Below are 17,883 nucleotides of genomic sequence, written 5' to 3' on the forward strand. Positions count from 1 at the left end.
CTGCAGAGCTCAGGGACTCTACTAGGTACTACATACTCCAAAATAGCTCAAAGTTTTATCTGTTTTGTACTGTGGGCTTGCCCAAGATTGAAAGTGTCTAAGTAAATATTCGGAAACCACTGTCCATTTTTTCAAATGGGGAGACCGAGTTCCTCTCAGGAGCTGTATCCTGCCTAGGGTATTAGTAGTAGGCCCAGGGGTAGGTTTATAAGCTTTGGTCTGAGAACTCTCAAGGCATAAGGTTTCTGAGAAGCAATGCTGGGTTCCCTGGAGGGCTGGTGACTTGGGCACTGGGCTGGGGAGGGTCTGAGTGTCCCACTTGTGGAGCGGTTTCTGGAGTTGCCCTCTCTCTCTCTGCACAGGTGAAAGATGCACAGGAATGTGTAGCCAGAGCCCAAGTCTCCTCAGGTAAAAGTGAGCAGAAGTGGGCACACAAGCCTTCCAGAAAGTTAACCAGCTTTTCTGGGAGTCGGAGGTTGATGTCAGCTCCCCCAGTGATGAAACACCGGAGAGACACGGATGAAGAGAGGCAGCTATCTGAGCAGGTAGGAGTGAGAGACCATCCCTCCTGCACCAGTTGTCCTGCTCACATTGTTTTTTTTTTTTTTTTTTTGTGTGTGTATGTGGTGGGGGACAGAATCCTTTTTTTTTCTTTCTTTCTTTTTTTTTTTTTTTGAGACTGTTCTCTGGGTAACAGTCCTGGCTGCCTTGGAACTTGCTTTGTAGACCAGGCTGACCTCAAACTCACAGAGATCTGCCTGCCTCTGCTTCTCAAGTGCTGGGTTTAAAGGTGTGCGCCCCAACTACCTGCTGCCTCTCTGTTTTGATTGCACTGTAGCTAACTCACTCAAGTCTTGGAATAGTCCTTTCCTAGTGCACCTCCAGACCATGTCTGAGAGTTGAAAGCTTATGAATAGAACCGATAGGAAACAAAGTTCTAGAAGCCTAAATTGGATGTTAGAGCATGGGATATAGCTTCAGTTTTTAAGATGGAGCCTCCTGGCCCCAGCCCTGGCCCTGGCCCAGGAGTGAGCTGTTCAGGGCATCAAGTGCCACCTCTCCAAAGCCTAAGCTGCAAATGCAGAAGGGCAAGATGCAGTAAGATGGTCTTCACCTCCAAGCCCTGAAGGCCCAGGATTTGACAGCTCTTGTTTTTAGGATGTGGGAAGGGAGCAAGGTCCGAAGGAGGGTAGCTGACCTTGGGCTTGTAGGTATAATGACAGCACCCCAATACTGAGTACAGGATATTCTCAGAGTGCAGGGGCAGAGGGGTGGAGGAAGTAATCCAGTTGCTTCTGCAGCTGAGTTCTAGATTTCTGAGACCTGAGACTTGAGTGAGAGGCCCCAGTGTTTCCCAATTCCCAGGCGTGGGGCAACATTGGCCAGCTCAGCCCCAGACATGGGGCAATGTAGGCCAGCTTGAGCAGGGTCTACTGAGATGATGTTCTGCTGTGAGATTTCAGCTTCCAGCCCTGAGGTACGATGTGCTGTGAGGTGCTTATACATCATGGCACTGTGAGATTCAGGCACTTTAGGCTTCTGTGAGATGAATATACTTAAGTGTAAGACACTGGGCCATCTTTGACTGATCAGTTTAGGCCTTTGCACTCTAGTCTTTAGAAGAATGGTTCTTAGGCCCTTTTAGCCTCACTTCTAGGACAAAAGAAGGGTCTACCCTAAAGGCAACTCAAGTCTCTGCCCTACAGAGCAAAATGGCTAGTCACAAAATAGAAACCTCTCAGTCTCAGAGTGTTCTAAGGCCCAACCAGATACCCCACTGGCCTTTTTTCAGGTTGGGGTCCCTATCACTGCTTTTTTATTCCCTATCCCTGATCTCTGTGGTCTGTAGGAGAGGGAATGCCATGTGGTTACCAAGCGGCCATTTTTTTTTTTTATTTTTAGAAACCTTGGAGTTCTCACAAACCCAGATTGTCTAACATGCCCCTCAATAAATCATCGTTTCACAAAGATTCTCAAAAGAAAAAGGAGGAATTCTGGAGGAAGATGCTGCTGCAGTCGAGGTTTTCAGTGGAGAAGGTGAGCTGTGCTCAGTGGGGGAGTGGGCAACTGGGCTGGGCAGGGGTGGGTGTGCCATGGGCCTGGTGAATTTGAATTCCAGAGCAGTTTGCTAGAGCCTGGGCAGGGGTGGGGCTGGGAGAGAAGTGGCTTTTCTAGAACCCATGGTTGGAAGTCTCTCTTTGGCTGGGATGGTGTTTTGTAGTGTGTAGCAGAATTTCATTTTTGAAAAGCACCAACCAGTGTCCAAATCATGTCACAGAGACTTCTTAGTTATGAAGGCCCAGCCTAGCTTACTAGCTTAGGCTTGTTTCTGGCTAGCTCTCTTTAACTTAACTTAACCTGTTTCTCTTAATCTTCCTTTTGCTTTGGGGCTTTTTACCTTTCTCTCTCTCTCTCTCTCTCTCTCTCTCTCTCTCTCTCTCTCTCCCTCTCCCCTTTGTCTGTCTGTCCGTCTGTCTGTCTTACTGTCCTGCTTCCTCCAGTGGCTGGCTGGCTGGTGTCTGCCTGGCTTCTTGATCTGGTTTTGTCCTCTCTTTCCCTTGTTCTCTCCTCCTCCTTCTTTATTGTCCAGATTTCTCCTCCTACTTATTCTCTCTGCCCACCAGCCCTACCTATCCTTTCTCTGTCTGGCTATTGGCCATTCAGCTCTTTATTAGACTAATCAGGTGCCTTAGGCAGGCAAGGTGAAACAGCAACACATCTTTACAGAATTAAAGAAATGCAGCACAAACAAATGTAACACATCTTTACATCGTTAACAAAGGCAGCAGAAACAAATGTAACACATCTTTACATCATTAACAAAGGCAGCAGAAACAAGTGTAATACATCTTTACACAGTTAAAGTAATATTCTGCAACATAAACAAATGTAACACATCTTTACATAGTTAAATATTCTACAACAATAGTGGGGTGCAAGTTGGGTTGGTTAATCTCTGCTCATTTCTTCCTCCTGTCCCCTCTCTGGCCTGGACCTCTCACAATGATACTCTTCCAGTTTCTGAAGACCCACATCTGGCTGTGATGTGGAACCGTAAGCTGGAATTAACCCTTTCCTCCTCAAGTTGCTTTTGGTCATAGTGGTTTTTTTGTTTGTTTGTTTGTTTTCTTTTGTTTTTTTTCCGAGACAGGGTTTCTCTGTGTAGCTTTGCGCCTTTCCTGGATCTCCCTCTCTAGACCAGGCTGGCCTCAAACTCACAAAGATCCACCTGCCTCTGCCTCCGAGTGCTGGGATTAGAGGTGTGCGCCACCACCGCCCGACTGGTCATAGTGTTTTATCACAGCAACAGAGATCCTAATTCAGACACCTATGTACGAAGCTGGCATTGAACTCATATAGCAGAGGATGACCTTGAACTTCAGATCCCCCTGCTTCTATCTCTCAAGTGCTGGGATTAAAGGTTTTTGCCACCACTTGGCTTATGCAGTGCTGAGGATCAAACCTAGGGTTTCAGGGTTTCAGGCGTGCTTGGTAGGCACTTTGCCAACTGAACTACATTCCTAGTCCTAGACCATTAACCTTTTAAAAATTTAATATAATTTAATTTTTATTACTGTGTATATGCTTGTCTGCATGTTTATATGTGCACATGCATACAGGTGCCCACAGAGGCCAGACTCGTGTCCTGGATCCCCTGAGAATTGAGTTTTAGTGGTTTCGAGCTGTCCTGGCTTATTCTGCAAGGGCCATAGGAAGACCTTTAGCCTCTTGTGCTTGGAAACTTGTTGGAGTACTGAACTGAGGGAGCCTGGGATTACAATGTCAACCCAGCAGTTCCTCTACAATGAAAGGGGGCTATGTTTGGGGTTCGAGGGGCCAGAGCCAGATTACAACAGGCATCATGTTGGTTATCCATGCCTCTTAATCACATGCATCATGCCTGGTCCTGCCCAAAGCCAGCCTCTTAACTGTACACACCCTCACTGCCAGCTGCACATCTAGTCCTGTGCCCTAGCTTGCTCACAGTGGTTGGCCTGTTGTCACAGGCCTGAGCACTCTCCCTTCTGGCTATTCTCCTGCCACGGTGCTGGCAGTGAGGTAGGGGAAGGAGGCCTCAGTTTTTCCCCAATTCAGAAGTGAGACACCTTCGTGGTGTGGATGATGTTGAGTCCTGTCTGACATCCTTTTACAGCCTCCATGGTCACCCACATCCACGTGCGTGCCATACACATATAAATACATACAGCCTCCATGGTCACCCACATCCACGTGCGTGCCATCCACATATAAATACATACAGCCTCCATGGTCACCCACATCCACGTGCGTGCCATCCACATATAAATACATACAGCCTCCATGGTCACCCACATCCACGTGCGTGCCATCCACATATAAATACATACAGCCTCCATGGTCACCCACATCCACGTGCGTGCCATACACATATAAATACATACAGCCTCCATGGTCACCACCCACATCCACGTGCATGCCATACACATATAAATACATACAGCCTCCATGGTCACCCACATCCACGTGCATGCCATACACATATAAATACATACAGCCTCCATGGTCACCCACATCCACGTGCATGCCATCCACATATAAATACATACAGCCTCCATGGTCACCCACATCCACGTGCATGCCATACACATATAAATACATACAGCCTCCATGGTCACCCACATCCATGTGCGTGCCATACACATATAAATACATACAGCCTCCATGGTCACCCACATCCACGTGCATGCCATCCACATATAAATACATACAGCCTCCATGGTCACCCACATCCACGTGCGTGCCATACACATATAAATACATACAGCCTCCATGGTCACCCACATCCATGTGCATGCCATACACATATAAATACATACAGCCTCCATGGTCACCCACATCCATGTGCATGCCATACACATATAAATACATACAGCCTCCATGGTCATCACCCACATCCACGTGCATGCCATACACATATAAATACATACAGCCTCCATGGTCACCCACATCCACGTGCGTGCCATCCACATATAAATACATACAGCCTCCATGGTCACCCACATCCACGTGCATGCCATACACATATAAATACATACAGCCTCCATGGTCACCCACATCCACGTGCATGCCATCCACATATAAATACATACAGCCTCCATGGTCACCCACATCCACGTGCATGCCATCCACATATAAATACATACAGCCTCCATGGTCACCCACATCCACGTGCGTGCCATCCACATATAAATACATACAGCCTCCATGGTCACCCACATCCACGTGCGTGCCATACACATATAAATACATACAGCCTCCATGGTCACCCACATCCATGTGCGTGCCATCCACATATAAATACATACAGCCTCCATGGTCGTCACCCACATCCATGTGCGTGCCATACACATATAAATACATACAGCCTCCATGGTCACCCACATCCACGTGCGTGCCATCCACATATAAATACATACAGCCTCCATGGTCACCCACATCCACGTGCATGCCATCCACATATAAATACATACAGCCTCCATGGTCGTCACCCACATCCACGTGCATGCCATACACATATAAATACATACAGCCTCCCTGGTCGTCACCCACATCCACGTGCATGCCATACACATATAAATACATACAGCCTCCATGGTCACCCACATCCACGTGCATGCCATACACATATAAATACATACAGCCTCCATGGTCACCCACATCCATGTGCGTGCCATACACATATAAATACATACAGCCTCCATGGTCGTCACCCACATCCATGTGCGTGCCATACACATATAAATACATACAGCCTCCATGGTCACCCACATCCACGTGCATGCCATCCACATATAAATACATACATACATAAAAATAAATCTTTAAAAAACATCCTATAAAAACATAGCACGGGCATGCTGAATTTCCTTTCTTTGAAGTTCTCTCCTATGCCTGTATGCTGTATGTACACAAAGATGTGGTTTTTGTCTTGAAAGCCAAACTAAGAGTTTGAAATTGTAGTTCAGTATTTTTTTTAAATATAGCAGTATCCGGTGGATAACATTTTCTGTCAGAACTCACATCTTTATCTACTTCATTCATTCTTTTTACTAGTTTTGTGTAGGGACTATCTAGGTTTTTATTTTGTTTTGTTTCTGCCTGAAACTTAATATAATTTGAGAGTCATCTTTTAAGGAAAGTAACACACCAGGTCTGGCAGGGGGAGTAGAGAGAGTGGGAGAGAATAGTGGATATAGCAAGATAGCAAGAGATGGAAAATAGAGCATCGTGAGAGAGGAAGAGAGTAAGAGAGAGGAAGTAAGAGTAACAGGTAGGTAGAGAATAGTGAGAATAGCCAGGTTATAGGAAGGACGAGTATCTGGGGGAGGGGAGCCTGTGAACTGGAGGGATTTTTAGGGTAGAGGGGGGCACGAGAAAGGCTAGGATGCTGGCATGGACTTTGAAATGTGTAACAGGTACTTGTGATACGGAGGGAGTCTGGAGGCAACATGGGCTTTGAAACACTGATAAGTGCCCCAGGTAGCCAGCCAGATGTCCCTTCTACCAGAAGTAAGGGAAATGACTCCTTTTAGCAGATGGAAACTGGCTTCACAATTTCCTGAGGAATGCTGGCTTTTATCTAACCTCCAGAAATCCTCCTATAGTTCAGTTTGAGCTCATTTTTGTATGTTTGGACTGCCTGTGAGACCCATCATTCCAGCCTTGTTGATGATAAGGTACAGCACAGTCTCTTCTATAACTGCTTCTCAGCTGGGAAGGTCATTGTGGTGGGACAGGAAGGCTGGAATGTGGGTTCAAAGTCTGGGAGGGGGTAGGAGCTAGAGGCCCAAGGGAGACCAAGGAATAGTCTTGGAGTCAGCCCCTGGAGTGTGGGAGCCTGTTTTCAGGTTCCCTGTGGCTTTACCCAGCAGGTCTGCACATAGAGAGGATGATTGGACCACGGGCCTGAGTGCAGGTGTCTGAGATGGTCTGCACTTGGCTGTGCTGGGGGGAGGTCTTTTGCTCTACCCCCTTGGCATTTCTATAAATGCCTTAGGGCAGAGACGGTCAGGGCTTGTTGGAATAGGTTTCAGGCCCTCTCGAGGCTATCCTTTATTGTCTGTTTATCTCCACAACCTAAATCCTTCTATCTAACATTTCCTGCTGCTCGCACTCAAGAAAGCTCTGGGGAACTGTGGAGTTGGTGGGTAAACGCTCTGCACTGGAGGCCACAGTTTGCAAGCCAGTTCTCTTTCACATCAGCTTCCAGCAAGTTCAGGACTTTACAGTTCTGCAGGACCACTTGGGGGTAGTGAGGTGTAGGGCATTTGGGAGCAGTTTGCAGGGTTGCAGTTGATTCCTAGATGGTGTCTGTCAGCTGTGTGGAAACCTGCTGGGGCAGATATAGACGAGGGACAGAAGGTAAAGTTAAGGAGCTTAGGGGAAAATATCGTGGATGTACACTTGAAAATCCCAGGCCTGTGGTCCCGGTAGTTGGAGGGGTTTCGAAGAGGTCCCAAGACCGGGGAAAGGAAAGAGGCCACCCTCAGGGAGAAGGAGTAGGCAGGAAAGCGGAAGCTGTTGGCTGATAGGAGCACTTAACAGTCAAGGGATCCCAGAGTCTGTTTGACCTGGGACAGATGGAGCCAAATCTTGAGTCCCTGAAGTTTACATGAATTTTTCTGAAGTTTACAAAAAGAGATAAAAGTTTTAGATATATTACCATGACCACCATCCGTAATCCACACTGAAACTCTCATTGTACCAAAAGCAGCTCACGCGTGTCTGTAAACAGCCGGAGTAGATTCACACCTTTGAGCCATAGCAAAACAGAGCCTGAGAAATCGCCAGCAGGTCTGGATCTATATAGATTGGACAGAGGTGTTTTCAGCACGAGAAATGCTTTAAGTTTATGTTTAGAAAAGAACCAAGGGAAATAAAAAATTTTCAAGTCTGTGACTATGATAGTGGCCAGTGCTTTACCAAAGTTAGATTAATAGCTTATCAGAAACTCACTGATTAATGTGTTAAAACTTAACCTCATAAAGTCTTAACCTCATATGCAATATCTCTAAATCTCATTTTTTACAAGTCTTAAATCACTTCCTCAGACCTTTATAACTTGCATACATTTTATTTTTTAAATGACTTACTTATTTTTATTTTTTTTTCTGAGCATTGTTGTTGTGTCTGTGTGAGGGTGTCGGATCCCTTGGAACTGGAGTTACAGATAATTGTGAGCTGCCATGTGGGTTCTGGGAATTGAACCTGGGTCCTCTGAAAGAACAGCCAGTGCTCTTACCTGCTGAGTCACCTCTCTGTCCCCGAACTTGCATAAACTTTAAATTTTTTCCTTTCCTTTCATCTGGAGACAGCCAGTCATCTACCATGAGGCATAGGTGCCTGACTATGGAGAGCAGTCATTGAAAACGTACAGACCTGGCACTTTGAATAAAGTTTCAGGATACAAAATCAGCATTAAAAATTCAGTAGTGGATTGATGAGATGACCTACTGGATAAAAGCACTCCCTGTGCAAACCTAATGGCTGTTTTTTTTTTTGAGTTAGTTCCCCAAATCTAGGGAGGAAGGAGACAACCAACTCCAGAAAGTTGTCCTCTGACCTCCACATGTGTGTGGTGGCATGCATGCACCATACTCATACATATTACACGAACATATGAATAAAATTCAAAACTATTCTCAGTAGCACACACGCATGCACACATACATACCAATAACAAATTTCCTAAGAAATAAATTAAGAAAAATATCTAATTTACAGTAGCTTCAAAAATTATCTAGGAATAAGTTTAAGCAAGGAGGTGAGGGACTTCTACAATGGAAACTTTAAGATACTGAAAAAAGAAATTAACAAGACACTAAATGATGGAAAGACCATTCATGTGCTTGGATTTGCAGGATTAATATTTATTTATTTATTTATTTTTTGGTTTTTCGAGACAGGGTTTCTCTGTGTAGCTTTGCGCCTTTCCTGGAACTCACTTGGTAGCCCAGGCTGGCCTCGAACTCACAGAGATCCACCTGGCTCTGCCTCCCGAGTGCTGGGATTAAAGGCGTGCGCCACCACCGCCCGGCTGCAGGATTAATATTTTGAAAATGGCTGTGCTACCACAAGTAACCTACAGGTTCAATGCAATCTACATCATAATTGCAATGCATTCATCACAGAACTAGAAAAGATAATCCTAAAATTCATATATAAACACAGAAGATTATGGATGGCCAAAGCAATCCTAAGAAGAAAATACTGCCAGAGATATCACAATACTTAACTGTCTTAGTTCTCTGATGCTGTGATAAAACATCATGACTAAAAGCAACTTGTAGAGTTTTAGGGTTTCTATTGCTGTGAAGAGACACTCTGACTACAGCAACTCTTGTAAAGAAAAACTTTAAATTGGGGCTGGCTTACAGTTCAGAGGTTTAGTCCATTGCCACCATGTTAGGAAGGATGGTGGTATGCAGTCAGATAGGGTGCTGGAGAGGTAGCAGAGAGTTCTACATCTGGATCTGAAGGCAGCAGGAAGAGAGAGTGACACTAGGCCTGGCTTGAGCATCTGTAACCTCAAAGCCCACCTTCAGTGACACACTTCTTCCAACAAGGCCACACCTACTCCAACAAGGCCCACACCTCCTAATAGTGTGCTCTCTATGAGCCTATGACCATTTTTCATTCAAACTACCACAGGGAAGAAAGGGTTTATTTATCTTACAACTTTCAGGTCACACTCCATCATTGAAGGAAAACAGGACAGGAACCTGGAGTCAAGAACTGAAGCAGAGATCATGGAGGAGTGCTCCTTAGGGCTTACTCATCCTTCCTTCCTTCCTTCCTTCCTTCCTTCCTTCCTTCCTTCCTTCCTTTCTTCCTTCCTTCCTTCCTCCCTCCCTCCCTCCCTCCCTTCCTCCTTCCCTCCCTTCCTTCTTTTCTTTCTTATTTTTTTAATATTTGTTTTATTTATTATGTGTACAATGTTCTGTCTGCACGTTTGACTGTGCACCAGAAGAGGGCATCAGATCTCTTTATAGATGGTTGTGAGCCACCATGTGGTTGCTGGGAATTGAACTCAGTTTCTCTTGAAGAACAGCCAATTCTCTTAATCTCTGAGCCATCTCTCCAGCCCCCCTCATCCTGCTTTCTTACACAATCCAGGACCAACTGCCCACGGGTGGTACTACCCACAGTGGTCTGGGCCCTCTAGTATCAAGCTTTAATCAAGAAAATGCCCCACATGCCTATAGGCAGTCTGATAGAGCATTTTCTCAATTCAACTGAGATTCCTTTCCCTGAATAACTCTAGCTTGTGTCAAGTTGATAATAAATATACCCACACAACTGTGGACACCTAAATGTTGACAGAACATCAAAGGTATACTGAAAAAAAAAGATAACCTTTTCAATAAATGATGCTGACCAAAATGGAAATCTGTGCTACAGAAGCATGAAATTAGATCCATGTCTCTAACTACACACAATAACCAATTCAAAGTGGATCAGAGACTTTAAAATAAAAATGTTGAAACTGATAGAGCAAAGCATAGGTAAAGGCTTCAAGATATATAACCATAGGCAAGAACTTTCTGAAGCCAACCCCAGCAGCACAGGGAATAACCCCAAGAATTGACAAATGGGATTACATGATAGTAAAAAGCTTCTTCATGGCAAAAAAGCTAACAGTAGAGCATAAATACAGCCAACAGACTGGCCTGGAACTTGCTACGTAGACCAGTCTGGCCTTGAACTCATCCACCTGTGTCTGTCTCCTGAGTGCTGGGATTAAAGATGTTCAACACCATGTCCAGCCTTTCTCTTGATATTGATTGGTATGTTTATTCCACTATGATCTGATAAGAAAAATAAAGAAGTGTTTTGGTCTTAGTTAAAACTTGCTTTATGATCTACAGCATAAACATGATCTACAGCAGCTGAGTGAAATATTTTTTAGGTACCGATTATGTCCATTTGAGCTATGGTTTAGATTAACTCTGAAGTTTCTTTGTTGATATTTTTTGTCTTCTCTACCTGTTGATGAGAGTTATGATTGTATCTAGACCTGTCTGTCTCTTATATCCAGTAGTGTTTGTTTTATGGAAATTAGGTGTTTGTTGCATATATGTTTGCAATTGTATTTTTTTGGTAGACTATCCTCTTTAATAATAATACAAAGTGAGCTTTTTGTCTCTTCTAACTGGTTTTGTTTTGAAATCTGCCTTATCACATAGGAGTCTAGTGTTCCTACATATTTTGGGCTTCCATGTGCTTGGCATTTTGATTTCCATGCTGTCTTAGTTAAGGTTTTTATTGCTGTGAAGAGACACCATGACCATGGCAACTCTTATAAGGGAAACATTTAATTAGGGTGGTTCACTTACAGTTTCAGAGGTTCAATCCATTCTCATCATGGTGACAGTGGCATGCAGGCAGATATGATGCTGGAGCTGAGAGTCCTACATCTTGCAGGCAACAGGAAGTCTACTGAACAGTCACACCAAGGGAAGCTTGAGCAAAAGAGACCTCAGAGCCTGCCCCCACAGTGACACACTTCCTCCAACAAGGCCACATCTCCTAATAGTGCCATTCCCTTTGGAGGCCATTTTCTTTCAAACAACCACACATCCTCTCACTTTCAGACTCTCTCTGTCTTTGTCAGTGAGATGGTTCTTGTAGACCAAAAGCAAATAAATAAAGAAAGAAATAGAGTTGGATCTTGTTTTTCACCTAATTTAATTGGAAAGTTAATACTATTTATATTTTTATTGATTTTTATTTTCTTATTAATGTGTATGTGTTTGTGTGAATGTATGCTTCTTGTGTGTATGCCTGCACAGGTCAGGAAAGGTGTCTTCCTGATCCCCTGGAGCTGGAGTTACAGACAGCTCTGAGCCACCTGATGTAGATGCTGGGAACTGAGCTTGGGAAGAACAGTAAGTGCTCTTAGCTGCCGAGCCATCTCTCCAGTCCAAGACTATTTACACTTAGGGTCATTATTATTATTTTTTAAAATTTATTTTATTTATTTATTTACTTTTTTTAAAGCCAAATTTGAGGCAAGCTTTAATAAAATACTGGCCATGTGGATGGGAAATGGCCAGGTCCATACCCAGGTTCCTGGGAAATGGTGGGGTCATTATTATTATTGAGAGGGTTTTTTTTGGTCCTGGCAACTTTGTTGGTCATTCTCCCTGTTTGTTCAATTGCTGTTTTTTATTTTTATTTTTTTATTTCATGTCTTAACTTTTCTCCTAGTGAGTTTCCTTAGGGTTGTGTACAGAAGCAGGGGTGAGTCTGCTTACAGGACACCCTGCCAGTGGCTACACCACTGAAGAAAATGCCCTCCTCCTTCCAGAAAACTATTCTCCATTCATTGTTTGCTCATTATTTTCATGATAAAAGGATGTCAACTTTTTTTTTCAGGTGATTTTTCTGAATCAATGTGTAATGAATCATGTGAGATGAGTGTATGTTTTCTCCTTCCTCTGTTAATGTAAAATATTGATTTATTGTCTAAATTTAGGTCCTCATATATGCATGTGATCTACCAATGAGCTCTACCCCAGTATGCTGGTTGGTTTTTTTGATTGGGGAATTATCCTTCAATTTCAGGAATAAATCTCATCTGGTCATGGTGTATTACCCTTTTAATATGCTGCTGAATTTAGTTGGCTAACATTTTGTCGAGGGTTCTTTTTTTTTTTTTCATCAGTGTTTACTAAAGCTATCTGGTTGTAGCTTTCTTGTGGAGTTTTGTCTGGTGTTGGTATCAGAGAAATACTGGCTTCATAGAGTGCATTTGGAAACGTTCCTGCCTCCTCTTCTCCAGTCTTCTCGTTCTCATCCTCTTCTTCTGTGAGGTTTGAGAAGGACTGGTATTGCTAATTCCTTAAATGTTCGATAGAATTCACCTCAGATTCAGGGTCTAAAGGATTTCTGTTTCTTTTGATCCTGGCACCTGAATCAATGGGAAGAGGGCTGAACATCTTGTTTAGGACTTCTGTGATAAACAGGATACTCAAGACTTTTAGTGCTGGTCAGTAAATAACCTCACACCCATAGACATGCAAGAAACCTCAATTTAACTCAATGGGTTATCTCTTTCTGTCTCCCCCGCCCCCCACCTCTCCCCACCCCTGGGGCAGCATTTCTCTATGTAGCTCTGGCTGGCCTGTAATTCACTAGGTAGACTAGGCTGGCCTCAAACTGGTAGAGCTCTGCCTGCCTCTGCCTCCCGAGAGTGTGTGCTACCACACCTGGCTTCAGTGGGCTATCTTAAAAAAAATATAAAAGTAGGAGGGAGGTGTGTAGGGAAGTAGAAGGGGTCCAGAAGGAGTGGGGGGAGCATAAGAGAGAGGAATTGGGGTGTGTATGAATGTGATCAAAATGCATTATATTCATGTATGAAATTGTCAAAGAATAAATAAATCACTTTTAATAAAAAGGCCAGCTTGGAATAGGAATAGTAATTACCTTCTTTTAGAAACTAATTCTTTTTTTTTTTTTTTTGAGATAGGGTCTCACTATATAGCTCCGACTGTCCTGGAACTCACTATGTAGACCAGGCTGACCTTGAACTCACAGAGATCCACCTGTCTCTGCCTCCTGAGTGCTGGGATTAAAGGGATGTGCCACCATGCCCAGCTAGAAACTAATTCTTAATTAGGTCTCTTTAGAAGACTTAATAAAGTTTCTACTATAGTAAGACGATATTGCTAGTTTCTAAAGTAGGATAAAAAGTTCAAGGTGCTGGGCTGGTGAGATGGCTCAGTAGGCAAACGTACTTGTCCTCCGACCTTCACATGGACATTTTGCTGTAAATGCATTTAAGAGAGAATGAGTTATTTCCCCGTGTCACATTGAGAGAGTAATAGGACTTGGAAAGCTTGAGATGAGTGAGGCAAACTTATGTGTCTTTTTTCGTTTAAACATTTGCTGGTCATATAGTGTGGTATCAGGAGCCACTGTAGACACTGAGGGCAGTGATTAACAGCAACAAAAAGATACCATTCCCTGCCTTAATAGCTCAAATACCTCACAGACCAGTATGTTGTTCCTCAATTCGTGCCAGGAAGCAAGGAGCATCTTGGGAGACTGGGGCACCGTTTGGGTGTAGGGACCTGTCTGGATCCATTAGCAATGTGTGCCAATGGCCATATGAAGCCACTGCTGAGCCAGGCCCACCTCTCTTGTGCAGATCATTTTTTTGCAGACCAGGCCTCGCCTGCCACACACAGCTGCTATGCTGAGCAGCTGCATTGATGGCTTTATCTACGCCTGGTCTGTCCACGGGAATGGAGGTCTGCTGGGAAAGTTCTCCGTGGACCTTGAAGAGGATGAGAATGTTCTTGTGGGTGCCATGGCCACTGATGAAAACGACTGGATCCTCATCACAGGGGATAGTAAAGGAAAGATCAAGGTGAGGAAGGACTGGAGCCATCCCAGCTTCTGGCCATCCCTGTGCTGCACGCAGCCCTTGGCTACCTCCTGCTCCCAATGGGTACTGGTTTCACTGGAGGAGGTGGGTTGGGGCAAGATAACTTATTTAGGAGTCTCCTGATCTGCCATGGTCAGTGAAATGAGTCAGGGCTTGTTGAAAAGGTCCGTCCAAGCTCCCTCCGCCAGTGGATCCTATTATCCATCCTTGTCACCCCACAATTCCCACACCTGCCAGCCATGTGTCTCATCTGTCAACAGCTGTCACATAGTTGACTCTGTGAGACATGAGGCACAAGTGCCTTGTCCATCTAAGCTACTCAAAACCCCTCTGCCTGCTAACCAAGGGGGTCTGGCTTAGAAGACCCTATGGCTCCTCTGTCGTGAGTAGTTATTTACCTCAGAGGTGTAAGAATGAACCACTCCCAAAGCTCAGAGGAACAGTGTGGGTAGAACCCACAACATGCTCTGGGGTTGGGGCCAGGGACACTAACTCACACTTTGTACCTAGATCTGGGACATCAAGGATTACTGCTTCTTTGTTGGCCAGAGACTCCAATCCAGTGGGATCAAGATCTCCACTGAAACAAAGAATAAGTTCCGGTTCTTAATTCCTAAACAACTCCAGGCCTGCTCCCTGAATTACATCCCCCAGAAGGAGACGGAGGTAGGAAGATGGCAGGAGGGTTGCTTGGGAAAGTACCACTAAGGAGCCAGGACTGGTTTTCCGTGAACATCATGAGTCTTCATGCTCCCTTCATGATGTTGGGCCTATGTGGAAAAATCTGTCAGTCAGATGTCATCATTACCACAGGTGACAAGGGCTAAGTATGCTCACAGGTAGTCATTGCACGTGTATACACAGATACATGCTCACCATCCCCTTCCCACACATGTTGATCTTTGCAGTGAGGACCCTAGAGTCCTGACTTTAAAATTGAAATATTATATGCTCTTTTGAGCAGTCAACACTTTTACATGATTCAGAGGACTTGGTGTTTTGCCCCAGGGCCTCACAAAATCAAGTGTTGTTCCTTTAGTTACCAAGAAAAAAATAAATGGGAGCGACAGAGTGACGTCACTACATCGTCACTAGGATGACTGAAACCGAAAAGGCACGAGCCAAAGTCTGTAGGGATACAGACCAAGTGGAACAGCCACTGAGGGCAGGCACTGGCCATTAGTAGAGTCTCTTTGGGGGATTATTTGACAATAGCTACCTAACCTGAGTGTGTATGCCCTTCCACCTGGCAGCTCCAGTCTAGGTTTACACCCAGAAGGTCATGTAAAACATAGGAAGAAGGCTGAGAGAATTACCATTGATAACGGCTCCACACTGGAAACATCCACACACTCATCAGCCTGGGCTGGAGCCACACTGTGGATTTCACACACAGAGCAGTAACTGATCACATCTACTCACAAAATCAGTGACTCTTGAGAAAATTAAGCCAAGTCAGACCCCGAAGCGTGTACACTGTATATGTTTGTTCTGTTTATATGAAGCGTTAACAGTAGAAAAAAATGAGCCTGCCTCCCGTCAGAAGTGATAACTCTTGATGGGGTGGGGAATGGGTGGGAGAAATCTTGAGGTGGTGTCAGGGCTGACAGTATTATGACTCATTATGTGGGTCTGATTATACATTCATGTTTAGTTTGTATATGCATGTTTAAATACATTTATTATACATACAGCTTTTTTATGTGTGCATTATACATATATGAAAGTTTTAAAAGTGCCCAGGCAACTTGTGAGGCACAGTTCTTCCCTGAAGTGGCCACTGTGAGTGGTTTCTGGCTATTCTGGTGTTGGTTGACATGAGTGTGCACTGACGTGAGTGTACACGTGGACAGTAATTTTTACCTGAAGGTGTGGCAGCACTTCCCTTGCTGTTCTCACTCCAGAATGCATTTCGGGAATCTTTCTAGAGCTGTATAGTAAGCCACAGGCTATGTTATTAACAAATTCCTTTCGAGGGGAAAATGGCTTTGTCTTAATCTTAAAAGTGAATCTTAGTAGCGAGTGCTATTTCACATGTGTGTTAGTTAGTGTGTCAAAAGTGGGGCACTAGGCCAAAGGGTTCCATATATTTGCAATTTTATTATCCATCTTGCAACCATAATTATTTTGAGATCTAGCTGTGTATCCCAAGCTGGCCTTCAAGTCACCATCCTCCTGCCTCAGCCTCGTAGTTCTGGGTTTACATGACTGCATGGCATGCGGTTGCTTTATGTACCTTTTGACTCTCCGAGAAAGTATATTATGCTCAGATAACTAGTTTTAGCATGAAGAAATTGCACTGTACCCATGTCTGCTGGGAAGTGGCCCCTCCCGGATTCAGTACATGAGGAGCATCTGATGTTAACACAACCATGACAATAATGACTGATGATGCTGGCTTACTGCTTGCTGTGTTTCCAAGTCAGCAGTATGTGCCATGTGCCCTTGGTCTCCTCAGAGGCTCTGGGGAGTGATGCTTTGCAGATGAGAGGGATGGAGTAGAGGTGCCAGCACTTGTATCTAAGCCCGTGGAGCTTCTGGCACTGGGTTTGAGATTAAAACCAAGTCTGTCAATTTCAGAACCTGCTTGTGCCTGTGTGCCCTTGGCTTTATGATGAGGCATTTAAAAGAGTTTGAGATAGTGTTTTGCACAACTAGATCATCATCAAATACCCTTTTCTCTTAAAATTTTTATTACTATTATTTTATCTGAAAAATCAAAATTATATACATTTCTAGGGTACAGTGTAATGTGTGTTTACAAAGGAGAATGACAATTAAGTTAACATATTCATCACCTTGCTTGCTTATTTTTGTGATAAGACAGTTAAAATTTACTCTTGGTTATTTTGAAGAGTATATTATTGATTATAGCCTTGGCTGTTTTAAACATGCAGCATTTTGTTATTGGCCTTAAACAGTAAATCTCAAAGCTTATTTCTTCTGTCCAACTGAAATGAAACTTTGTATCCTCTTTTCCTATTGATATTTTAACTAATTTTTAGTTAGCATATAAAATGATAGGTTTCCTGACAGTTTTTCACATGCACATCACCCTACTTTGGTCATATTGCACCCCACTAAGCCTCTCATCCTTGCCCCTGCCCCAATTGCTGGTCTCCTTTTACACCTTCTGCTGTCCCTCCTCCTGTTGTTCTCATGTTATAGAGTAACGTATTGATGTGTCGACGCGCACGTATACACGTACATCCTTAAAGATTCCACGTACACAGAATCCTTTCACTGATACCCATCATTCCATACATACATGAGATTATGTAGTATTTGCCTTTTATGACAAATGACAGCTTTTTTTCTTTCTTTTTTCCTTCCTTCCTTCCTTCCTTCCTTCCATTTGGTTTTTCAAGACAGGGTTCCACTGTATACCCCTGGTTGTCACTCTGTAGACCAGGCTGGCCTGGAACTCACAAGAGATCCACCTGCCTCTGCCT

The 17,883-nt window shown here is 44.0% G+C and overlaps 1 protein-coding gene across 1 annotated transcript in view; it reads left to right on the forward strand.

Moving 5' to 3' along the window:
- Positions 1–17,883, forward strand: part of Efcab8 (EF-hand calcium binding domain 8) — a 73,946-nt gene that overhangs the window by 39,013 nt on the left and 17,050 nt on the right. The window contains exons 18-21 of the mRNA XM_052723714.1: positions 363–545; positions 1,903–2,037; positions 14,192–14,413; positions 14,942–15,097. Coding sequence (XP_052579674.1) covers positions 363–545; positions 1,903–2,037; positions 14,192–14,413; positions 14,942–15,097 — 696 coding nt within the window. The remainder of the gene's footprint in view (positions 1–362; positions 546–1,902; positions 2,038–14,191; positions 14,414–14,941; positions 15,098–17,883) is intronic.

This window comes from Peromyscus californicus, unplaced genomic scaffold, assembly GCF_007827085.1.
Source record: "Peromyscus californicus insignis strain IS unplaced genomic scaffold, ASM782708v3 Scaffold_7__1_contigs__length_154581171, whole genome shotgun sequence".
Classification (NCBI taxonomy): Eukaryota; Metazoa; Chordata; class Mammalia; order Rodentia; family Cricetidae; genus Peromyscus; species Peromyscus californicus.